The 21,064-nt window shown below is 38.4% G+C and overlaps 1 protein-coding gene across 1 annotated transcript in view; it reads left to right on the top strand.

The window, feature by feature from the left end:
* SMAP1 (small ArfGAP 1) overlaps positions 1–21,064 on the top strand; it is a 66,713-nt gene that overhangs the window by 44,563 nt on the left and 1,086 nt on the right. Inside the window, exons 8-10 of the mRNA XM_008637658.1 lie at positions 9,163–9,290; positions 17,716–17,884; positions 18,521–18,852. Of these exons, the coding sequence (XP_008635880.1) occupies positions 9,163–9,290; positions 17,716–17,884; positions 18,521–18,852 (629 nt within the window). The remainder of the gene's footprint in view (positions 1–9,162; positions 9,291–17,715; positions 17,885–18,520; positions 18,853–21,064) is intronic.

The raw sequence follows: 21,064 nt of genomic DNA, 5'->3' as shown, positions 1-21,064 counted from the left end.
ATGGACATGTGGGTATATCTGTACTTATGTTTTGCTAGGGAGAGTAATGAGCTCCTGTGGGAAGGGGAAGTTATCAAAGTGATCTTCAAAGGCCTCATGGATTGTAGTATTTCATCGTTTATGGTACAAGTCTACTTTTTAATGAAAATGCTGAGGTGATCTGAATTATGTATCTGTAAAATACATTATATCATACAATTCCTATATTAGTTAAAAGAATGGTAAACTGCCAGACTGTAGCTGACTAATACCTTGTAAAACTTAATATATTGGGCTTTTCAGTGTTCTGTACTGACTGCAACCATCACTCATTTTTATCTAATATACCTTTTTGTTTTCTGACTGGCAGGTAACTATGGACTGTCCTGTAAACAAACTAGTTTCTAGTAAAGTAATTTAGTTTACACTGTCTGCCTATACTGTTGTGTATAGGCCATATTCATAAAATATGTCTTTCATTTATCTAGTGTTGCTCTAAATGTGTTTTTTCCATTTGATAGAATCTTAAAATGGAAATGGAAGAATAAAATATTACTGTAACTATTTTTCTTTCCTTTTGATATTCAGTGTTAGGAAAATTTTCCACAAGTTGTGAGTGGATATTAAGAGTATTCACTTTGTATCAATGTAATGGTTATTCTTAATTTTCTACATAATTTCTACATATTGGAAGAGGCTAATAAGTCTTTTAAATGTAATTCTAAAAACTTCACTTTGTAGAAAAATGTTTTGGGTTTTTTAAAATTTTTTGTTTCTAGGCATGATTAATGTGACAAAACAGTAAATGTCTTCTCTGTTTTAAAATTTATGCTCTCATCCAAAATATGTGTTATTTTCCCTCTGATGTAGAGTTAACTGTAAAGTACCATTTTTGCATGGGTTATGTGTATGTTGTCCATATCTCATTCCAAGTAATCTGCTACTATAAGCATGCAAATCTTAATTAACACTGTAGAAAGAATGTTGAATGAGCCTATTTTAAAAAAAAGTAATTCAGACTTGATGGAAAGCTGATTTTCCTTAAGCAGACCAACGTAATTAAAAACTAAAATTTAATCAATATGTGGTTTTGAGATTGCTGGGCTTCCGTATTCTTTTGGTCATGATTTGAAAAGTATCTTGGTAACACTGTTTTATGATACAATAACGAACTTGGATTACATTGGCTAACTTGAGATGTGGTGTGCAATGAAAATAGTATTATAATTGGTGTTCAACAGCTCTGCTTCTTCAGTGAGACATAAAAAGGGCAAAGTTTATAATATGTATGTTAAAACCCCGTAATTTTAGAGGCGGGAACACTTTAAGATCTTTTAAGTAACAAATTGAAAAGCGATGTAATAAGCCAGTAGCACTTGGACTCCACTGAGCTGCAAATGAGATATGTGTTAATGAGAGCAGACCTGCATATTTCATTTGGAGAGTTGTCTTTTAATTAACACCAGCAATAGAAGACTTCAGATAGTATTAAAAGAGAGATCACACCAACCCAATATATCACAGAACCATAGAATAGTCCAGGTTGGAAAGGGCCTCAAATGACCGTCTGGCCCGAGGATTCCATGGGAAGGGGAGCGTAGAGATTATCTAGCATCCTGTCTGGGCACAGCCTGCAAACCTCCAGTGATGGGGACTCCATCACATCTGTGGAGCTGTTCAAGTAACTGATCTCACAGTAAAAAATGTCTTTCTTACGTTGACAAACTTGTACCTGTTGCCCCCTGTCTGCCCTGTGTGGCTCCATGTGTTGTGAAGAGAGAGGCTCTGTCCTCTTTGTAGCTGCCCTTTAAGTACTGGCATACTGGGATGAAAGTGTTCCTGAGCCTTCCCTTCTCCAGGGAGTAAAGACCAACCTCCTTAAATCTTTCCTCATAGAGCAGGTCTTCCAGCCCTTTGGCCATCTTCATGCCTCTCCTTTGGACCCTCTCCATTCTGTGTCTGTCTTGAACTGGGGGACCAGAAATGGACACAGACTCCAGGTGAAGCCTGAGAAGCACCGAGTTGATGGGATGATCACATCTTTGCCTCAGCAAGTAACACCACTGTGGATACAGCCCAGAATCCCACTCACCTTTTTTGCTGCAGCAATGCACTGCTGATGAAAATGATTGATATGTCATATCAAATAATATTAAAATGGATATGATTGCTTAGCTTGTTCTTCTTACTGTGTGGACATGTTTCTAATGAGGATTCATTCTCTTAGGACTTCATATCTTCGAATGAAGAATAGTACTAGCTTTATTAGGGCAGCTCAAAATCACTTGTGATAGCAGGTTAAGTAATTTTAATGGATCAGAATTCATGCTAGAATAATTTTGGCTTTCAGAACAGCCCAGTTTCTTTGCAAAGTATTTTCTTGAGTAACCCCCAGTGCTAGCTTTGGGTATGGTATTAATCTCTGGGTCACTGTTCTTCTTGTCTCAGTCGGTTTTGTAGTAGCGACCTCATCAGAAGGTAAACTTCCTTAGATAGGACTTACCCAATGTAAATTGGAGCTAGGCAATTTTCTAAAGATAAACTCTCTTTCACTTTTCTTTACAAATTGCAAAATTTTCAAGATGATGTGCCTTGGCACATTGTACCTTTAAATCTGGTAATAGGAGAAGAGGCATAATATCCTCTGTGACCATACTATCACATTTGTGTTTGTTCTGAGCCCTTCTAAACAGATGCATGTGGTTCCCTTGATTTCCTGATCAAGGGGTTGTTACTGAGATGCTGTTTAGACACTCACTTTTTGATGATGCAACAACATTCATGGGTTTTGGCTTTTTGATTCAGAATAGATTTTGGTTCAGAACTCCATGCACAGAAAGGTGGGGAAGTGGACAGGTACAAGCAAAATATTGTTATGATCTCTACAAGCAGTAGTGCTAGTGTTCTTGCTGTGGAGCCCCAAATTCCTTCCCTCTACTCCCAGGCAGTGGGAAATAATAGCCTTTTTCTGTAGGCCAAGCCTGAAGCTGCTTTTTTAGTCATCTCTACAATTATTTGGATCTTACCCATGCTGGAAGAATGTCCTGTTGAAAATCTGGAGACCTAAAATTGACACCAAAATCAATAATACAGGATTTTATAAAATGAATTTTTAATAGGGTAGTTATAGGAAACATTCTTTAGTTTGAAAGTCACAGTGTGTAAACCACAGTTCTTCAGCACTTAAGTGATTGGCGGTGATGTATTTTCATCTCTCTGGTGTTAACCTTGTGCTCTGTCCTCCTTTTTGGTTTTTTTTTTCTTACAAGGTAGATGTCTCCACTTATGCCAGGTTGATGTAAATGATTTCTTAATATTTTGTAAAAAATGGTGTAAAAGCTATGTACCAATATGGAATATTGGAATGTTACACAGGCAGCTTGGGATCATTGTGTTAGCCAAGGTAGGCCACTTAGAAATTACTTCAACATATAGAGAAATAAAGGAGGAAAAAATAGTATTTCTAAATGATATTACCTTACAGAGCTACCAGAAAGAGGAAAAGTGCATTTTACATATTCTGCATAATTTGCCATGTTTAGAGGTGCCCTTCATAAAATAAACAATTGCGTATTCTGGATTAACCACTGTAGTTACAATGTATGACTAAAGAAAAGAGATCTATTATGTTGTTATTTACAGAATTTGATGTGTGGGGCATTCATCTGGCATGGTTGGAGGTAAAGTATGATATGCTAAAAGCTGTTTATCTGCTTCTGCATGGGCAATATTCTCTGAAAGAATTCAGTGAAGTTTTGAGAGGTTAATTGTGATATGAAGTGTAGCTGAATGTTGCATAACTGAGAAGTGTACTTTTGTCGGTACTGTTGGGTAAGTACCAAAGCAGCATGATTGGTCCTAAGTTGGAAAGTTGCATTTAAGAAATAGTAAAGATACATTCAGAAGTACAGAAATATCACATATGCAAATACAGATCATAGACTCCTAGAATCATGGAATAGTTTGGGTTGGAAGGGATCTTTAAAGGTCATCTAGTCCAACCCCCTTGCCCTAAGTAGGGACATCTTCAACTAGATCGGTTTGCTCAAAGCCCCATCCAACCTGGCCTTGAATGTTTGCAAGGGGCAGCTATCACCTCTCCAGGCAACCTTTCACAACTCTCATTGTGAAAAATTTCTTTCTTATATTTAGTCTGAATCTATTCTGTTTTAGTTTAGAACCATTACCCCTTGTTGTATCACTACAGGTCCTAATAAAACAGTCTGTCCCGATCTTTCCTACAGGTCTTTAGGTACTGGGAAGGCCACAATAAGGTCTCCCTGGAGCCTTCCCTTCTCCAGGCTGAACAACCCCAACTATCTCAGCCTTTCCTTATAGGAGAAATCCCTCTGATCAGCTTCCTGGCCATTCTCTGGATCTGCTCCAACATGTCCATGTCTTTCCCGTGCTGGGGACTCCTGAGCTGAATGCAGTACTCCAGGTGGGGTCTCACCAGAGTGGAGTAGAGGAGTAGAATCCCTTCCATCGAGCTGCTTGCCACGCTGCTTTGGATGCAGCCCAGAATAAAGTTCAGTTTCTGGGCTGCAAGTGTGCATTGCTCGCTCATGTCCAGATATTCATCCTCCAGGATCCATAGGTCCTTCTCTGCGGGGTTGTTCTCAATCCATTTGTCCTCCAGCCTGTATTGATAGCAGGGATTGCTCTGACCCAGTGCAGGACCTTTCACTTGGCCTTGTTGAACCTTGTGAGGCTTGCATGGCCCCAGTTCTTCAGCTTGTAAATACATTAACATTTATATTATTGCTGCAATGTTCAGATTATGCTTAGGTAAGCAATATATCTACCCAAAATGAAAACATTTACAACCACTTGAGGCATACAGCATTACTAGCTTTCTGGCTTTCCACATTTTATTTTCAGAAGTATTATATAGAAATTGCCTCCCTATGAATGCTTTTTCACTTCTGCAAAGCTTTTAGCAGTAAATAAAATTTTACTAATACATTAAATAATTCTGCAATAATTTTGGCTAGACAGACCCTGTTTGCATCTTTACCCCGGATTTTTGTTGCAACTATTGACCTATTTCTCTCAGTTCTGCCTTTCTAGTAATTTGGTGTAAAAAATAATCAAATGCATTATTTATATGCATATGCAATTCTCTCTATTGCAAGTCTTGGTATGGCTGTCATAAGTGATTCTTTTTATAAAAATACATGGCTGCTTAGTAACAAAGTTCTTGTGAATAGTTTGGTCCATAAAAATGAGTTTCAGAAAGGCAAAGTTTAAGATCAGATCTGCTGTTTCCTCTCCTGCTGTCTGTTCAAAGCCCTTCTGCTGGTCATTCTCACTGTCGGTGCAGATAAATATACCAAGGAGTGATGATGTATATGAAAGCTATGATTTCTGTGAATAACAGAAGACAGCACTGAATTGGAAATTGGCATGTCAGGGGTTAATAAAATATATACAGAAAAAGAACTGTAAAGGTAAACTTCACTATATTATTAAACCCTTCACTATATTATTCAATACATCCTGGTAAATAGTTTTTGGTTTTCTATCAAACTGAAACATGACTTCCTAATCTGAAATCAGAAGCATCATCTGCTGTTACAGGGGGCAGACAGCAGTCAGATATTATCTGTAATATTGTCATAAATTGCAAGAAAAGATGTTTTGGAACCACACCTAGGAGGAAGGGTGAAGAACAGTGTCTGTTGACTCTTCACGTTCCCTTCTCTGACTGAGCATGGAAGCCCTGCCTTGCATCTGCTCTCATTGTGGTGGCTTCTGCTACATCCAACATTTCATTCCTAGCTATGGATGGATTCTCCAGAAAAGTGATGGAAGTACTGTTTATCAAAAGCTAGTTGCTTCAAAGTAATCCTGTCATGGTTGAAGCTATAAATGTCTCAAAATATTCAGACAGGCCCAAGTAACTTATTCTGATTTTTACCTGTTCCCTGGAAAGGCTACAGCTGTGTTGCCTTCTGTCATATACGCACCACCTCTTCTAAACAGGTTTTAATAGTAGGTGTCGCAAGTTGAATGAATAGTGGTATACTTAGAATGAATTAGAACTCTGCTGAAGTATCTTTCTTATATTACAGAATTATTTTAAAATAAGGAGGGAAAGGAGGACATAGATCCTAATCCATGACCTTGTGTGTTGAAGTTGAAAATGTCCATAATCTCTATATAAAAACTGTGAATTACTATGTTGAAAAACAGGTCTATGCATGCCTGCATGCAAATATATTTAAATGGGGACACTAATATTGCTACAAGTAATAAACTGGAGTGAAAACACTGTTAGGTTTTTTCTATATTCTGAAACTTAGTTCTTTCAGTAGGGAGGGGGGAAGGTTTTTGGAGTCTCTTTCTAATAGATGTAAATATTCCAACTATTACATTTTGAGGAATCAGTAAAACAGGATCATCTATTAATACTATTCATACAGGCTTAAAACAGTGTTGTAAACAGTAATTCAGAATGTCTGGTTTCTGCACCAGTGGAGACAGGGAGGTTTTTATTCAGTTAGAGATGAAAGGCATATGCATTACCAAATAACATTCTTACAGAACCAATCTAGCAAAAATCTGGGGTTTTGTAATATTAGTTTATAAGCAGCATATTAAATACTTGAAAAATACTATATTTTTGCAAATGTGTTCTGTCATGAATGTTCTAAATATGTGAAGTGTTTGTTTTAAATGATTGCATTTAAATTTTCAGTCTTTTGTGTTAAACACCTTTATATTCAGGGAAACTAAACTACTTTGGAATATGACGAGAGAGATGTTTTTTTAATACATGTGCCTGACTGAGAAAATGAGAACATTAAATTATTAATTCCTGATGGTACTTTTGCTTGAAAATTATGCACAGTTCACTCCTAAATTTATCTGAAGCAGTGAGCCTTTGGGGAGATGTTTTTGGAACTGCCAGTCTGCAGAATGACCTCAAAAAAAAGCTTGTGCTTAAATGGCCAGTATATTTATTTACACACATCTCAAAGCACTAATGTGGATGGAATGGAGCAGCAGATCATATGTATGGTCATTTTGCTGTCCACTGGCTTCTATTCATCAGAAATAAGGGAAGGAGGAGACCTTTGCATTAAGGTGTAAGTAACTTTGTCATAATCATGGCTGAGTTTGTAACTTTGCTTTTCAGAATCATTGTAACAGCAGTCCCCCAGCAAAGTCAAATTACAAAAGAGTAGTACAACTGACTGAGGTTGCTACTTTACATTCCTCAGGCCACTCACTTTTTACTCAGGATAGAAGATCTAGTAGCGTCAACTCATTCCCATGGCCTCTTCGCCTTCATGGAAGGCAGACAGAAATGAAAAGGCATCTGTCATGGTTTGACCCGAGCTGGCAACTAAGCCCCATACAGCCACTTGCTCGCTCTCCCCATGGAATGGGGAAGAGAATCAGGAGGGTAGAAGTGAGAAAACTCATGGGTTGAGATAAAAATAGTTTAACAGGTAAAGCAAAAGTTGTGCATGTAAGCAAAGAAAAACCAGGAATTCATTCACCAGTTCCCATGGGCAGGCAGGTGTTCAGCCATCCCCAGCAAATCAGGGCTCCATCATGGGTAACAGTGACTTGGGAAGACAAATGCCATCACTCTAAAAGTCCTCCTCCTCCTCCTTCTTCCCACTGCTTTATATACTGAGCATGGCACCATGTGTAGGGTATGGAATACCCTTTGAGTATCCCTTTGGGATCACCTGTCCTGGCTGTGTCCCTTCTAACTCTTTGTGCACCCCCAGCCTCCTCGCTGGTGGGGTGGGGTAGGGAGCAGAAAAGGCCTTGACACTGTGCAAGCACTGCCTGGCAATAATGAAAACATCCCAGTGCTATCAACTCTGTTTCCAGCACAAATCCAAAACAGAGCCCCATACTGGCTACTGAGAGGAAAATTAACTCTACCCCAGCCAAAACCAGCACAGCATCTCTGGGTGATGTTCTTCTGAATGGATTGTTTCAGAATGCAGTCTTATGATGTTAGTAGCAGTTTTTCCAGTGTACTGTAATCTAGGGTTTTTGGAATACTGAGCCTCCTGTGATGTATAAACAGCTGTGCTAGTCATGGCAGTGTTTCTTTTGCAGAGAAGGTTTTGACTTAATTCAGCTAGTTTGTTCTACCAGAGAAATCTGACTTCTGAGATCAGATAATTTTAGATGTATCTTCTCCTGTTGCCTATAAAAGCATTTTTAAGCTTGTTGTTGGGACTATATACTCATTATAAAGTTCAGCAGAATCTAGAGTCACCTTTGTATTTGTCAAGCTCTATGTAATGGCAGCCCATTTGTGATGTGCTTAGGTATAAATTTATTAGCCAATTTTTACCACTTGTTCTTGAGCAGCTTAAAATCAAAAGAGAAATGGTTGCTCTGTTCCTTAAAAACACTTTTGTGATATTTTTGTCCCTGTATCTTTTGAAGTACTTTCTTGCTATTTCTCTTTAAACCGTAATTCTCCAGTCCTTCTTTTGTCCTGCATGCATCCACTTTCACCTACATCAGTAAATGTGTTCATGTGTTAAAGTGGCTTACAGACACCAAGGCTGTGGAAGTTAATTCTGCTCAGAGCAAGAGCTGTAGGTTCTTACGGATAATTAGCTCAGTGTGCCTGGCAGGTGTGTTCATATGGAGCTATAGAATGAAGTCTGTGCAAAGTACTTTTGAAAAAGGGGGAAGAATGGACTTTTTCCCTAATGCAAAATTTATTTATGTACTCTTGAGTAAATTATCATATCAAGAATAACTTCATGGATTCTAAATTGCAAATTTTAATTCAAGAGCACAGATGAGTGTATTTTGTCTGATACATGGCTACCAAATTTGGACCTTCTCAGTAAGATATCTATTTAATTCCTACTAAAAATGTTGGTGTGCAAAGACTCCTGAAAAATGAGTAGTGTGTACTGCTAAGTTGTGTGCTTGTCCTTAGGGAAGTTTGAAGTATTTTGGTTTGTTGTTGTTTGGTTTTTGTTTGTTTTTTTCCTGAAGGACATTAATGTGCCATCTTCTTTGGGAAAGAGGTCTTTAAAAAATCTGAAAAATATCGCACTCTGAAAAATATCTGAGAAATTGAGTACATCTTTGATCAGGGGAGGGTGGGAGGGAGCACACAGCTTTAATTATTCTCATGATGTTAAGATATTAATAATTTTCACTTTAAAAGTGATTCTGTTGCTTTTTTAGATGGTCCAGCTGAAGCATCTGTTACAAATGGAGGCACTGCTTCTGTCACAGCACTGAATGATGACCTGGATATCTTTGGCCCAATGATCTCTAATCCTTTACCAGCAGCTGCAGTACCTCCTGCTCAGGTAAAATTTAATAAGTGTATTTAGCTATATGTATGTGTAAATACGTGCATGCACATGTGTGTTTTCCTTCAGGGAATTGTTCATCCACATGGAAGGAATGCACACTTCTCAACACATCTTAAGCATCTCATGGCTGGAGATGCTTAAGCTGTAACACCGGTATTTTTCTCACCTCTTCAAGCTTCTGCACTGTTTGGACATAGAAGTGTAGATGGTGTGGTCTTTCCTTCTGGTTATCCAGCTAAATTGGATTCTGTCTTACCCTGGTGATGGTAGTAATGTTTTCTTTTCATTTATATTCTTTTGTCTTGTTCTTTTTTTAATAGGTATTGCTGAATATAACTTTATGTTCTCAGGCTATTGAGCATCAAGTCATCATTTTTAAGACCTCTTATTGCTTTGTGATGCTGATATTTAGGAAAGGCTGCAGCAGATGCTTCTCTCTTAGACCTGCTAAAAACCTGGGGTCTGAGGTTTCATACTCAAAATCAAAAATGGATAGCAAGAAAAATTAATATTGCTACCTGGGCTGATCTGTCTTTTGTCTCATCTTGGAAGTTGTATGTCTTGCTTTCCTCAGGAGAGAGTAGCATAAACCCTGCACCTGGCCTGCTCCTTCTTGATAGCCATGATAGTTTGGAAGCAAACCCATCACCATGCCTGTTGTAGGCTGGTAAGGCAGCTTTGGGACACGCAAAGAAGCTGCTTGAAGCTGCAGCTGTCCTAAAGTAGCTGTCAGACTCAAAGAGCAGGGTGTTTGTGATGGACATGTGCAGGCTTCCTTAACCCAGACTGGCTTCTGAGAGGGAGGTTTTGGAAGAGTGGTGGGCTGACTTCTTCATCTGGGGCGTCTTGTAATGGTCATTAATTGTGTGTATTCTTGAATTTATTGTTTGGGACATGTGATATGTACTTGCTTCTCGTCATCCATTAGTTTTCATAGTGTGTACAATAGAAGGGATAATGATGAAAGGAAGTTCTGAGTGCCTCACAGCATATAGTCTTACTCAGCAGATTTTTCTCTCCCTTTACTCTCCTTTCCCCTGCTTGCTGCTGAGGGCTGACTTTGTGCAAAGTGCTAGATAGGGTTTCAGAGACTGAAACCATGTTTCATTTTAAACATAATGCTGCAGATAGAGCAAACTTCCCACCACGCCTTAAGCTACTCATAAACAGTGCGAGAAATAAGATGTATATTTACACTTAGATGTGGATGTGTTAGCTAAAATTGCAAAGGAAAGTGTTGGTGTAGATTTTCTTGTCTCTTGGGGAAGTCTGGTCAAAGTACCAGGAACAGCAGTATTTGAGTGCTTGTTGTCTGCTATTCTAATCCCTTATGTCAAAATTGATCCCTGTAGAGCTAGATGTGAAAAGCAGTAACCCATTTCTAGCTTCCCTGAGTTTTTTATTTATTCCATTTGGGTGTAGATTGAGTAAATTTAAATCTAGAATAGTGAAGTTTTGACTTTGCCCCAAAATAAACGTGCCAGTGGTAGTATTGCACAGAATGGGTAGCACTGAATTCTGTTTTTTCCCCTTTCTAGCCTTTCTGATGCTGGAAATGATGACTTCTGTATGTAGTTACTGTGTGCCCAGGAGAAAAGAGCAGCCTGAGAAAGAAGAGAAAAGCCTTCTTTTGTTTGTATTCCATGAACATGTGATGTGACCTGCTGGTTAAGGAATGATTTAGCTGTAGAATGCAGGAAATCCAAAAGAAGGCTAAATATTTAAGAGTGAAAAAAAGCAAAGTGAAGGCTGATGCCCTAGATGATGATGACTAGTAATGGGTTAAATAATGGAGTGACTGCTAAAGCATACTGAATTGTATGTGTGTATATAATATTTTAAATGCATTTCTATGATAAAGATTTGGTCACTGGACCTTCTGTGAGAGGAATATTTTGACATGTTGTTAATCTTTATGCTGGTTTCTAGACTAAGTATGGTACTTACTACATTGATTAAAAAGTGGTAGAAAGGATGATGCTATTCTCAACATCTGGTAAGTATCACCTTGTTTATATACTAGAAAGCATGAGTATATTCACTTGCTTCCAGATTTTTAGTGACAGTTTTCTTTCTTCTGAGTGCCATAATCAGGAGGAACAAAGAACTCTCAGCAAGCATTTTTTTATCAAGCACATGATCCTTGTGGTGTATTGCAAGATTAATTCTTGGTTATCTTCCATTTTTAATCAGTAATCCCAAAGAAAATTTAATCAGATAATCTCTACAAATAAGAGACAGGAACATGTGTAGGTAGCAGAAGACAGGTTTCTTATGGTGCTTACATGGGTTGCTTGGTAAAGTGGGGCAAAGAGAGTATCATTCTGTTTTGCTTCAGCATTATCAAGACCTTGTACGCATTCTGTTTCAGAATGCTGGTGTCTAGTCTGGGAACTGAGGCTGGGTGGGAGCTGAGGATGCCTCTCATTTGCCAGTGCTATGAGCATTTTGTAAGATCTTTCACCTTGCAACATGGATAAAAGTTGTATGTGATTCAGAGAAGAGTTAGGAGAATACAGGAGGCTGGAAAGGGTGCCTTATTATGAGAGGGTTGAAGGACTTGGTCTGTTTAAGTAGGAGGTGTGATTATAATGTGAAATTATTTTGTATGAGGCTGCAATTGGTTAAGTGGGCATGAACTCAGATCAGCAGTTGAATAACCCTAACATTCAGTTCCTGTGCTTGAAATTGGAAAATTTAAAGCAGAAACCCATGGCCAGATCTTGACTTGAATTTGTTTAAATATCTATTAACAGAATGCATTGAAATTTTAAAAAATGAAATAGAAGAAGGAGATCAAGTGTGGAATAGTGTGGCTTGCTTTCTCACTGAGATATTTACCATTATGTACTATTGTAGGTGTGTCTGAGGTGTCACAGTGGGATTTGAGAGCTTTTCTTCTGAAAAAGAAGGGAATTTAATGATGCTCTTCCAACTGATCTGTATGACCCTTGAGTTATCACATGATTGCTCTTCTTCTCCAGTTTAACCTGAAAGGCAGCATTTAATGCTAAATGCACTCTGTTTTATGGCTCTGTGTAGCACAGAAATGTCTGTTTGAATGTTTTATTATGAGACTGAAACAACACTATGTCTGAAAAACTTAGGATTTATGTCCATTGTCATAGCCAAGACATGTTTTTCAAGTGAAAACAAAAGCATTTGTTTCTCCTTTTTCAAATGTGACTTGAGCATTGATGATCATGTGCACTTGGACTCTGCTTTCAGATATGTGTCTTTATCACAGTTTTCAAAGACGTTTAAAATGTTTCTTCATTAGCTGGAAGCTAATGCAAACCGTTGAATTTGTAAAGGGGACTGATAAAGAACAATATGTGACAAGAGAATTTTTTTTATAGAATTTTGTCCATTAGCAAACTCAGGGGAGTTTAAGAAGACTTACCTTAAGCAGGTCCTACAGTAGAACTAGATAAAAGGCATAGTCTATAAATTATGCATTATTCATGAACACAGAAAGGAAAGAACATTTCATATATTTGATGATGTTTTTTTGTGTAAAGAGGGCATAGCTAAATTATAGGTATTAGAATAGGTTTTGTTGCTTAACATTGTATAGGAACTGAGCCAAGGTCTAGCATTTTCACTTATACTTAAAACAATTGCCTAAATTGTTTTAGCCAGATTTTAATTTCAAATTTTGTATGGTATGTCTTCCAGCAAAAGTGTGTTCTTCATTCTTCACTGAAATTTGTAGGGAGGAAGAGAAGGAGAGAACTGTGAGGTATTAAGTTTGGAAGTATTAACTAAGTGAAATATTTAATATAAGTCTTTCTCCAAGCAGGATACTAAAATCCAGTTAATTTAAATTTTTTTGGATTTTGTGTGTGTGTGTGTCTGTGTGGGTCTGATTAGAATTGTACTATACTGGGATCTGCGAATCAGTTCAGTGTCTACAGAAGTGTATTTTCATAGAGATGATGTATGTTTTTCATATTTCATATCTGACAAACTTGTGGCATATTTTAGATAAATAGATATTCATAAATACTCATTTTTCCTTGAGGTCAGGTGTGTGTACCTAGCATGGTTGCCATAGATGGGCAGACAAGCTTCAACTTATTAATGAATTTTGGTGATGTTAATGTGTCAAAGTCCTCAGATTTTATGTAAAAATGGTTTGTTTCAGAAGTTTGCTTTATCATGAGTTATATTTAAGCAGGGTCTTACTGGAGAGTTACTTACTGGAGTCCTATTCCAGTATGATCAGTTGAAATGTTTGTAGTTTCTGCTTATGTTTATTTTACCCCTGTCTGTATTTTCAGGTATCTGAAAGCAAAAGTTTCATTCCTTCAAATGGAGTTAGAGCAATTCCAAACACGACTACAGGGTGGGCAGTAAGTGGGTTGAGAACAGCCCTGCAGAGAAAGACTTGAGGATGCTGGTGGATGAAAATCTGAATATGACCTGGCAGTGTGCACTTTCAGCCTGGTAACCCAACAGTATCTTGGGCTGCATCAGAAGTGTGACCAGCAGGTCAAGGGAGATGATTCCCCCCTCTGCTCCACTCTCATGAGACCCCCACCTGCAGTGCTGCATCCAGCTCTGGGGCTCCCAACATAGGAAGGACATGGACCTGGTGGAGCAGGTCCAGAGGGAGGCCACAAAGATGATCAGAGGGATGGAGCACAGATCCTGCGAAGAGGCCAAGACAGCTGGAGTTGTTCAGCTTGGAGAAGGGAGAAGGCTCTGGAGACACCTTAAAGTGACCTTTCAGTATTTGAAGGTGGACTACAGGAAAGATAGGGAGGGACTCTTTTTCAGGGAGTCTAGTGACAGACCAAGGGAAAATGTTCTTTACTGTTAGGGTGGTGAGACTCTGATAACAGGTTGCCCAGAGAAGTTGTGGATGCCCCCATCCTTGGCAGTGTTCAAGACCAGATTGGACACGACTCTGAGCAACCTGATCTGGTGAAAGGTGACCTGCCCATATCAGGGAGTTGGAACTTGATGATTTTTAAGGTCTCTTCCAACCCAAACCATTTATGAATCTATGATTATGCTTTCTTTAATGCTTTAAATGCCTTATGTGGAGCACAGTGGAAGAGCAGGCATCATACTCCAGAATCAGAAGGAGTCTGCTGAACAGAGTCTAGAGGGACAGAAATGTATTTTGAGTTCTAGAGAAGGGAAATCTGAAGAAGGAGTTAGAAATGGTACTGCAGGGAAGATAAATGTTTTCAAGCCTAGACAAGGATAATGGCAAAGGAAACACTGTATTGCTTGTGAGTACTAGACATGCAGCAAAAAATAAAGTTGAATTTTTAATCTTATTGTAAGGTTAATTATGTTCTTGGATATGATCTGAGAAAGTGAGAGAAATCTTAATCTGACTTTTTCAGATATTGCTGATAATTCCTAAAAGCAAGAAAACATGAGATTTCTTAAGTGTTTTTCTTTGTGAACTGAATATGGTTGAGTGCTCATTTCCTCATCAGTTATTACCAGGAAATAACAGTTGATTATTTTTAATGGAACTGGGTAGATGTCTAAAAACAAAATATGCAAAATCAAACCCAGGAAGAGTTGAAATAAACATCGAGTCCATTGACAGTGCAAAGATAAAAAGGGTAAGAATTGTATACAGATTTTAAGACCTTAATAATGTACTTAGTACTTTGCTTACATAAGAATAATTATGTGTTAGGCTGTATTTTCTCTATGCAGGTAGCCCCTCCAGTCAGCAGGGAGAAATTAAAAATGTTATGTGGGGCCATAATTTATCACCATACAAACGAAAAACATTTGTAAGGATGGCTTTCCTACGGGCAATTCCTGCTTTCCTAGATACCAGCCAGAGCCACAAACATGCAGGTAGTAGAAAAAGTGCACATGTGCCTTTTTCTCTCCTGCAGTCCTTCTCTCAACTCCATGTGTCCCACTGCCCACTTCCCTTTTTCATTCCCTCTGTTGCCACCTCTCTTTCAATTTGTAGGAAAACTTCTGTTACACTAATATCATGAAACTGCTTAGCAGTATGATCTTTAAGCACCTGATGTGCATTTAGTTTTGGCATAATTACTGTCTGAGGGAACTGTGTGTAGGAAAATGATTATATGAATGCCAGGTGTGTTTTTACAGAGATCTTGGGCAGCATGACAATGTTAGATACTCAAAAGTCATGTCAGTGTTGGTCATTTTTTAACTTGGATGCCACCTGCTGTTTTCTTGTCATGTATTTTGCATTACCTTCCATTTATTCAGCTGATGAACACTTCAGGGAGCATTTGTCCGGTGCTTTGGTTCCTTTAAGGATCTTCCAAAACCAAACCGAATGAAGAGACATTAAATGAACATTTAATCTTAGGTTGTAAACATAATGTGATCAGTCTTCCATGTTTCCAGCTCTCCCTTCTAGAGAAATGCAAGCCCCTTCCTTGCTGCCATGCAGACAGCAGAGGGGAAGCCCCTCTGTTCACTCACTTGCAGTGCTCCCGTGTCCTCCTTCCTGCAGCCTGCTGAGCACGGCTGTCACACAGGGGCTGTCCTAGGCAGGCGCCACGGGAGATCCATGTCAGCAGGGAACAGTTCAGTAATAGGCCTTCCTGGGTGTATGCACAGGAAAACAAGCACTGCTGTTCAGGATGGGCTTTGACCTGAATGTCTTGTTAAATCTGACTCTGGTATTTTTAAAGACTGGTTATGTCACACTGATAAAGAATTGTCTCAAATAGAGGGGGCTTCCTACTGCCCACTTAAATAAAAATTGATTTGCTTTGCAATCAGAAATTATTGTGAGAAGGAAGAGGAAGAAGCTTTTTTAGTATGTACAGAAAGAAATTGATAATTTAACTGTACACTGGCCAGAGAGGTTTCACAAGTCTTTTTCTGTTTGCTTTCCGTCTGTAGTGCTGTCAGCCCACTCTTGGTTGCCCACTAAGTCCTACTGACTTTGGCCCAAATTGGCTGTGGTATAAATGCAGGTTTTTCAGTTGCCAGAAAGTTCACATTTTTTGGTTTTTTCTCTTCCCTTTCTACAGCATTTTTGGAGATTTTTCACCATCAACTGTGAACCTGCACTCCTTTCTCTTGCTGGTTTCTGGCAAATACAGCTGGTGACAGAATTGTTCTGTGGGGTTTTTTTTCCCTAGTCTCTGGTACTGCCTTATGCTAGAGGTTTTAGCACTTCAGAAGTCACACACTTTTCTGAAGCTGCATATTGAACATTTGTATTGTGGTGTTTGTACAAATCTGGTGTGACCATAGTAGAATTTTTAGGGCTTAGTCAGCAGCGCACCAGCAAAAGCAGCAGATTGGAGATAGTTGCTTTAAGGAAGATTAAAAGGGTGTTCCATGTCTGTGTATTTTGTGGTTTCCTCTTGTCTGTCTGATAAACCTGGGTATGGGATCTCAATAATTAACAGACAGACCTGGGTACATGTTGCATTCATTGACAGTGGTATGGACAGAAGATTTTCCTTCAGTGTGCGAAAGAGTTGAATCTCACACAAGCTGTGGGGTGCAGTAGGTATATGCTAAGCAGTTGGGGATCATTTAGCTGGACTAAAATAAAGCCATAGTTTAAGGATGATTTGCAGTCCTGGCTCTTTTTCAATGTGCATAAGGTTGATTTGCATTAAAAGATCCCACTGGTAACAGGATGAGTTGTGTATCCTAAGGAATATAACAAGAACCCATGTATTGCCTGGTTCCCTAAGAAAGCCCCCATATGGAACTGTATGGGTGAGAGCAGTAACATAACAGCATTGAGAGACACCTGGATGTAATTTGTTTACAAAACATTCTATTGCAAGAGCAGTACAAAGCCTGACAGCCTGCCTGTATTTTAGTTTTTCAGTTGTAGACTGCAGTAAGTTTTACATAATTATGCTTTCTCAATTAGTGAAACATGCTTAAAGAACTCTAAGCCAATTATAAACAATGTATTTTAGAAATTTTATTACTTGAAGTAGATAACCAAAATTTTACTTTTGTGTTTTCTCCAGATACATTTCAAAGCACTTAGTCTTTTGTTTTAGCTCTTCTCTAATCTATTCTGCCTATGAGAGGATTAATGAGATGTGAATTTTAATCTCCTTATTGATTTCCTAATTATTTTTCATAATCTAACTCCAGCTCTTGATTTATGCTTCTCACTGATGAAAAATGTAGAAGCAACAGGAATGAATAATCTGTATGTGTACGCCCTGAAGGTGGTTGAGGATTTAGTTTTCTTTGTTTTGTAACCTCCATCTGGTCTGATGGTCTTTCCATATTGCATGTACTGCTTTTTTCTGTCTTTAGTCATACCACATATTTTTAAATTCTCATTCACTTAAATCTAGTTTCTGTAAATTAATGAGGTTTTATTTGGTTGAGGAGCAAGGCTGTACAGTAAATATTTAACATAACGTCTTTTGCTGGTTTCTTTCAGTAGTCTGTCTTGTCTTTTATTTCCCAGAGCACTTCCACTAAACCAGCAGCTGCCACCTTGTCTGGAGCAGCCGGGGATCTTGATCTGTTTACTGAGCAAACAACAAAATCCGAAGAGTCAGCGAAGAAACAACTCTCCAAAGACTCCATTTTATCACTGTATGGCACAGGAACAATGCAGCAGCAAAATGCTCCGGGTAAATAACATTGTGAAGGTTTCTGTGCAGTCCTATTTTAATCTTTACCTAGAAAAGTTATCTCTGAGAAGTATAAAGCTAAGGTAGGATACCTGCTTACTATATTCAAATGAAGATTTTTATTTTCAGCTTTTATAAAACTGAGAAAAATTACCGAAATGTAATATGGAAGCTAAAGAAAAACACGTATGTGATTTTAATTTATTTATAGCTGTTCAAGTTACCAAGTGTACAATTTACTGAAAGATTTGTGAAGTCTGCTTCTGCGATGTAATTCATCACTGAGGGTCTGAGTCTCCACTGTGCAGCCAGCAGGCTGCCAGGATCCCTGCAGAACTGTCAGAGCTTTGGTTTAGCTGTGTTTGTGTGAAAACAAAGACCTCCAATACAGCAATTGAAAGATTCTGGTTCACCACAGGGATGCCAAACTCTTCTTGGCAGTTAATCTCGTGGTGAGTCCCTTTCCTTTGAGAGTTTTAAAGCAATTTTTTGCTTTTACCAGAAGCTAAATTGGCAGCACTAACATACAACTGGACAAAGTTATCCTTAAAATTATTTTGATGCACTTCTGACTTATGGGATGGGGGAGGAAAACCTCAAGACACTTCTGCTGAAATCTTCCCTTCTCTGGTACAGGCATGTTCATGGGGTCGTCTTCTATGCCATTTACCACACAACCATCAACTCACTTTCAAGGCTTTCCAGCCATGGGAGTTCCTGTGCCAGCAGCAACTGGGATGATGGGAAACCTGATGGGACAATCAGTGCCAGTCATGGGACAAAGCACAGGCGTGATGGTACCAGTGGGAATGCCCAATGGATTTACTGGTACTGCACCAACTGGTGTGATGGGACTTCCTCAGACTGTCGTCGGACCTCAAGGTGGAATGGTGGGACAGATGGTCACACCACCACAAAATAAGTATGGATTGCAACAAAACCAACAAGCTCAATGGAACCTCTCTCAGGTAAAGACTGGCCTTTCCCAGACAAGAGTGCTTTAGGAAGGATGATGCTTTTCAGATACAAAGTGTGTGGCTGTAGGAGGAAGGTGCAGGGTAGCCAAGTTACAGGCTACTGGATTATGAACTGCTCAGAGGCATATATTAACAAATCAGTGGATGGTTCAATGAAAGGTAACTACTACAAAAGCAGAGAATAATTTTGCCAAGGAAAACCAAACTCAGTTCTCTGCTTCCATAGCTCTTCTCATGTTGTCAGAGCCAGCCAGGTAAAAAGCTTAGCTTCACTAGAGGTACAAAGTTCTGAAATGTGAACACAGCCTTATAATTAAAAGCAGAATTTAACTGCTTGAGGATAGCCATTAACAATGAATATGTTCATTTACAGACTTCAGGATAAATTTGGTGGAACGTGAAGTGCTTCGTGCTCTTCACATTTTCCTGTAGATAATTTGCTTAGGTGTATCTGTTATTTATCTATAGCATTTCCATCTTATTTTTTAAACATGTTTAAAAGGTTCTCTAGAAGTGTTAATGTACATGTAGTACTGTATTTGTACATTTTCCAAGGAAACATCTTGAAATCAGGTATTTGAGAGTTTCTTGGGGCAGGGCGAGGCGGAGGGAACAGACCTAAATTATTCCCTTGGAATTCAGCATGGATGATAGCAACTATTTTTTCATACTATTGTTTGAGTTATGATAACAATATAATAATTCCATGCTGCTTACTTAGTAATGCAGGAAGAGAATCTTAGTGACTGACTTAAATTGAGTGATATGAATTTTTACTGTTCTGCTCAGTCTTATGGTGTGAACATTTATGAAGGTAAACAGCATTTCCTACATGGATAAAACAGCCCCTGTTTGAAAATACAGGCTGTCATTCTGCTTTGAAAAGTAATTCTTAAGGGTGAGAATTTCAAAATGTCAGATCAAAAAAATCTGTGGATATACTGGTGACAGTCTTTTCCTAGGTAGCTAGCTTTAAAAAGACCCGTATCAGATTTGAAATTAAAATCTTTCCTCTTATCAAATGCATGTTAAAAGTTGGCTTCTAGAACAAGCTCTTCACGTGTTCCTGTACCCCTTGCACATCAGATGTTGGCAGTATGATGACATTCCACAGTCTGTAGGAGATCTCTGATCTAAACTCTGACTCCAGTTGAAAGGGGGAGAGCTTGCTTTACTTAGCAGACTAACATGTTTTGTATAGTCTGCTGTGTAAGAATTCTACTCCAGAAGAGATGAACCACTGGGTAAAGCACGTTTTCATCAGTTTAGTTTAGATTTTCATGTTTAGTGGTGAGTTGTTTTTTGCAGATATGCAGTTCTGTGTGAAAGCACACAGAACTTAATTTTACCCTGAAATACTAATTTGCAATTTGCTTTAACTTTTCACCAGTGTTTCAGTTTCATTTTGCAACTTGGTATTGTTCGCTCATGTTTAAATTAACTCTGACTTTTACCTAGTGCTGCCTTTAAGTTGAATCTAATGTTACTTATATAACATCCCTCTTCATTGGCTCTGATTATTAATTGCTCCAAATGCTCTTTTGGTCTCAAACCCATTTGGACATTGAGCACTGAAAATTACAGTGACTAGGTATTCATAAAGAGTACGAATAGTTTTGCACCATCCCTGAAGTGAATGTGCTGAATTTTGAATTCTTTCCCATCTTTAACTAGATATTAAATTCATGTAAGTTTAATTTCAGTGGATTGTTCTACTCATTTTTTAAGGAATTCCAGTATCTTGAGTAGATTCTTTAGCAAAGATGGTTAGATTTAGATAATACTCAAGTTTATAACTCCATCTCATTCTTTGTTGATTGTCGCCTAAATGGACAATTTCTATAAAAACTGGTGTAGTCAAGATTATGGTCTCCAAAGAAATGCTGCTGGAAAAAAATTTGGAGCTGCAAGTGCAGACAAGACTATATTACTGGCTTTGGTGTTTCTTTATCACAGTTGCCACAATTTTGTTTGTTAGCTTTGAAACTGTGAAAGCAAACTTTTACCAACCAGCCACATTGGCCACCTCCTTCACATGCCATCAGTTCTCATGTGACACATACACCAAGTGCTGCAGACCATCAGCTGATGTATGTTGGTGATTGATGGGCTCCAGAAAAGCTGGTAGTGTGAGAAAAAGCTTAGAAACTTAGATGGAGTCAATATTTTTATTTAATGAGAAATATTTTTAGGGAAATGTAAC

This window comes from Corvus brachyrhynchos, unplaced genomic scaffold (assembly GCF_000691975.1).
Source record: "Corvus brachyrhynchos isolate BGI_N302 unplaced genomic scaffold, ASM69197v1 scaffold136, whole genome shotgun sequence".
Classification (NCBI taxonomy): domain Eukaryota; kingdom Metazoa; phylum Chordata; class Aves; order Passeriformes; family Corvidae; genus Corvus; species Corvus brachyrhynchos.
Note: the sequence above shows the minus strand (reverse complement) of the source record. Positions and strands in the feature narration are given on the sequence as shown.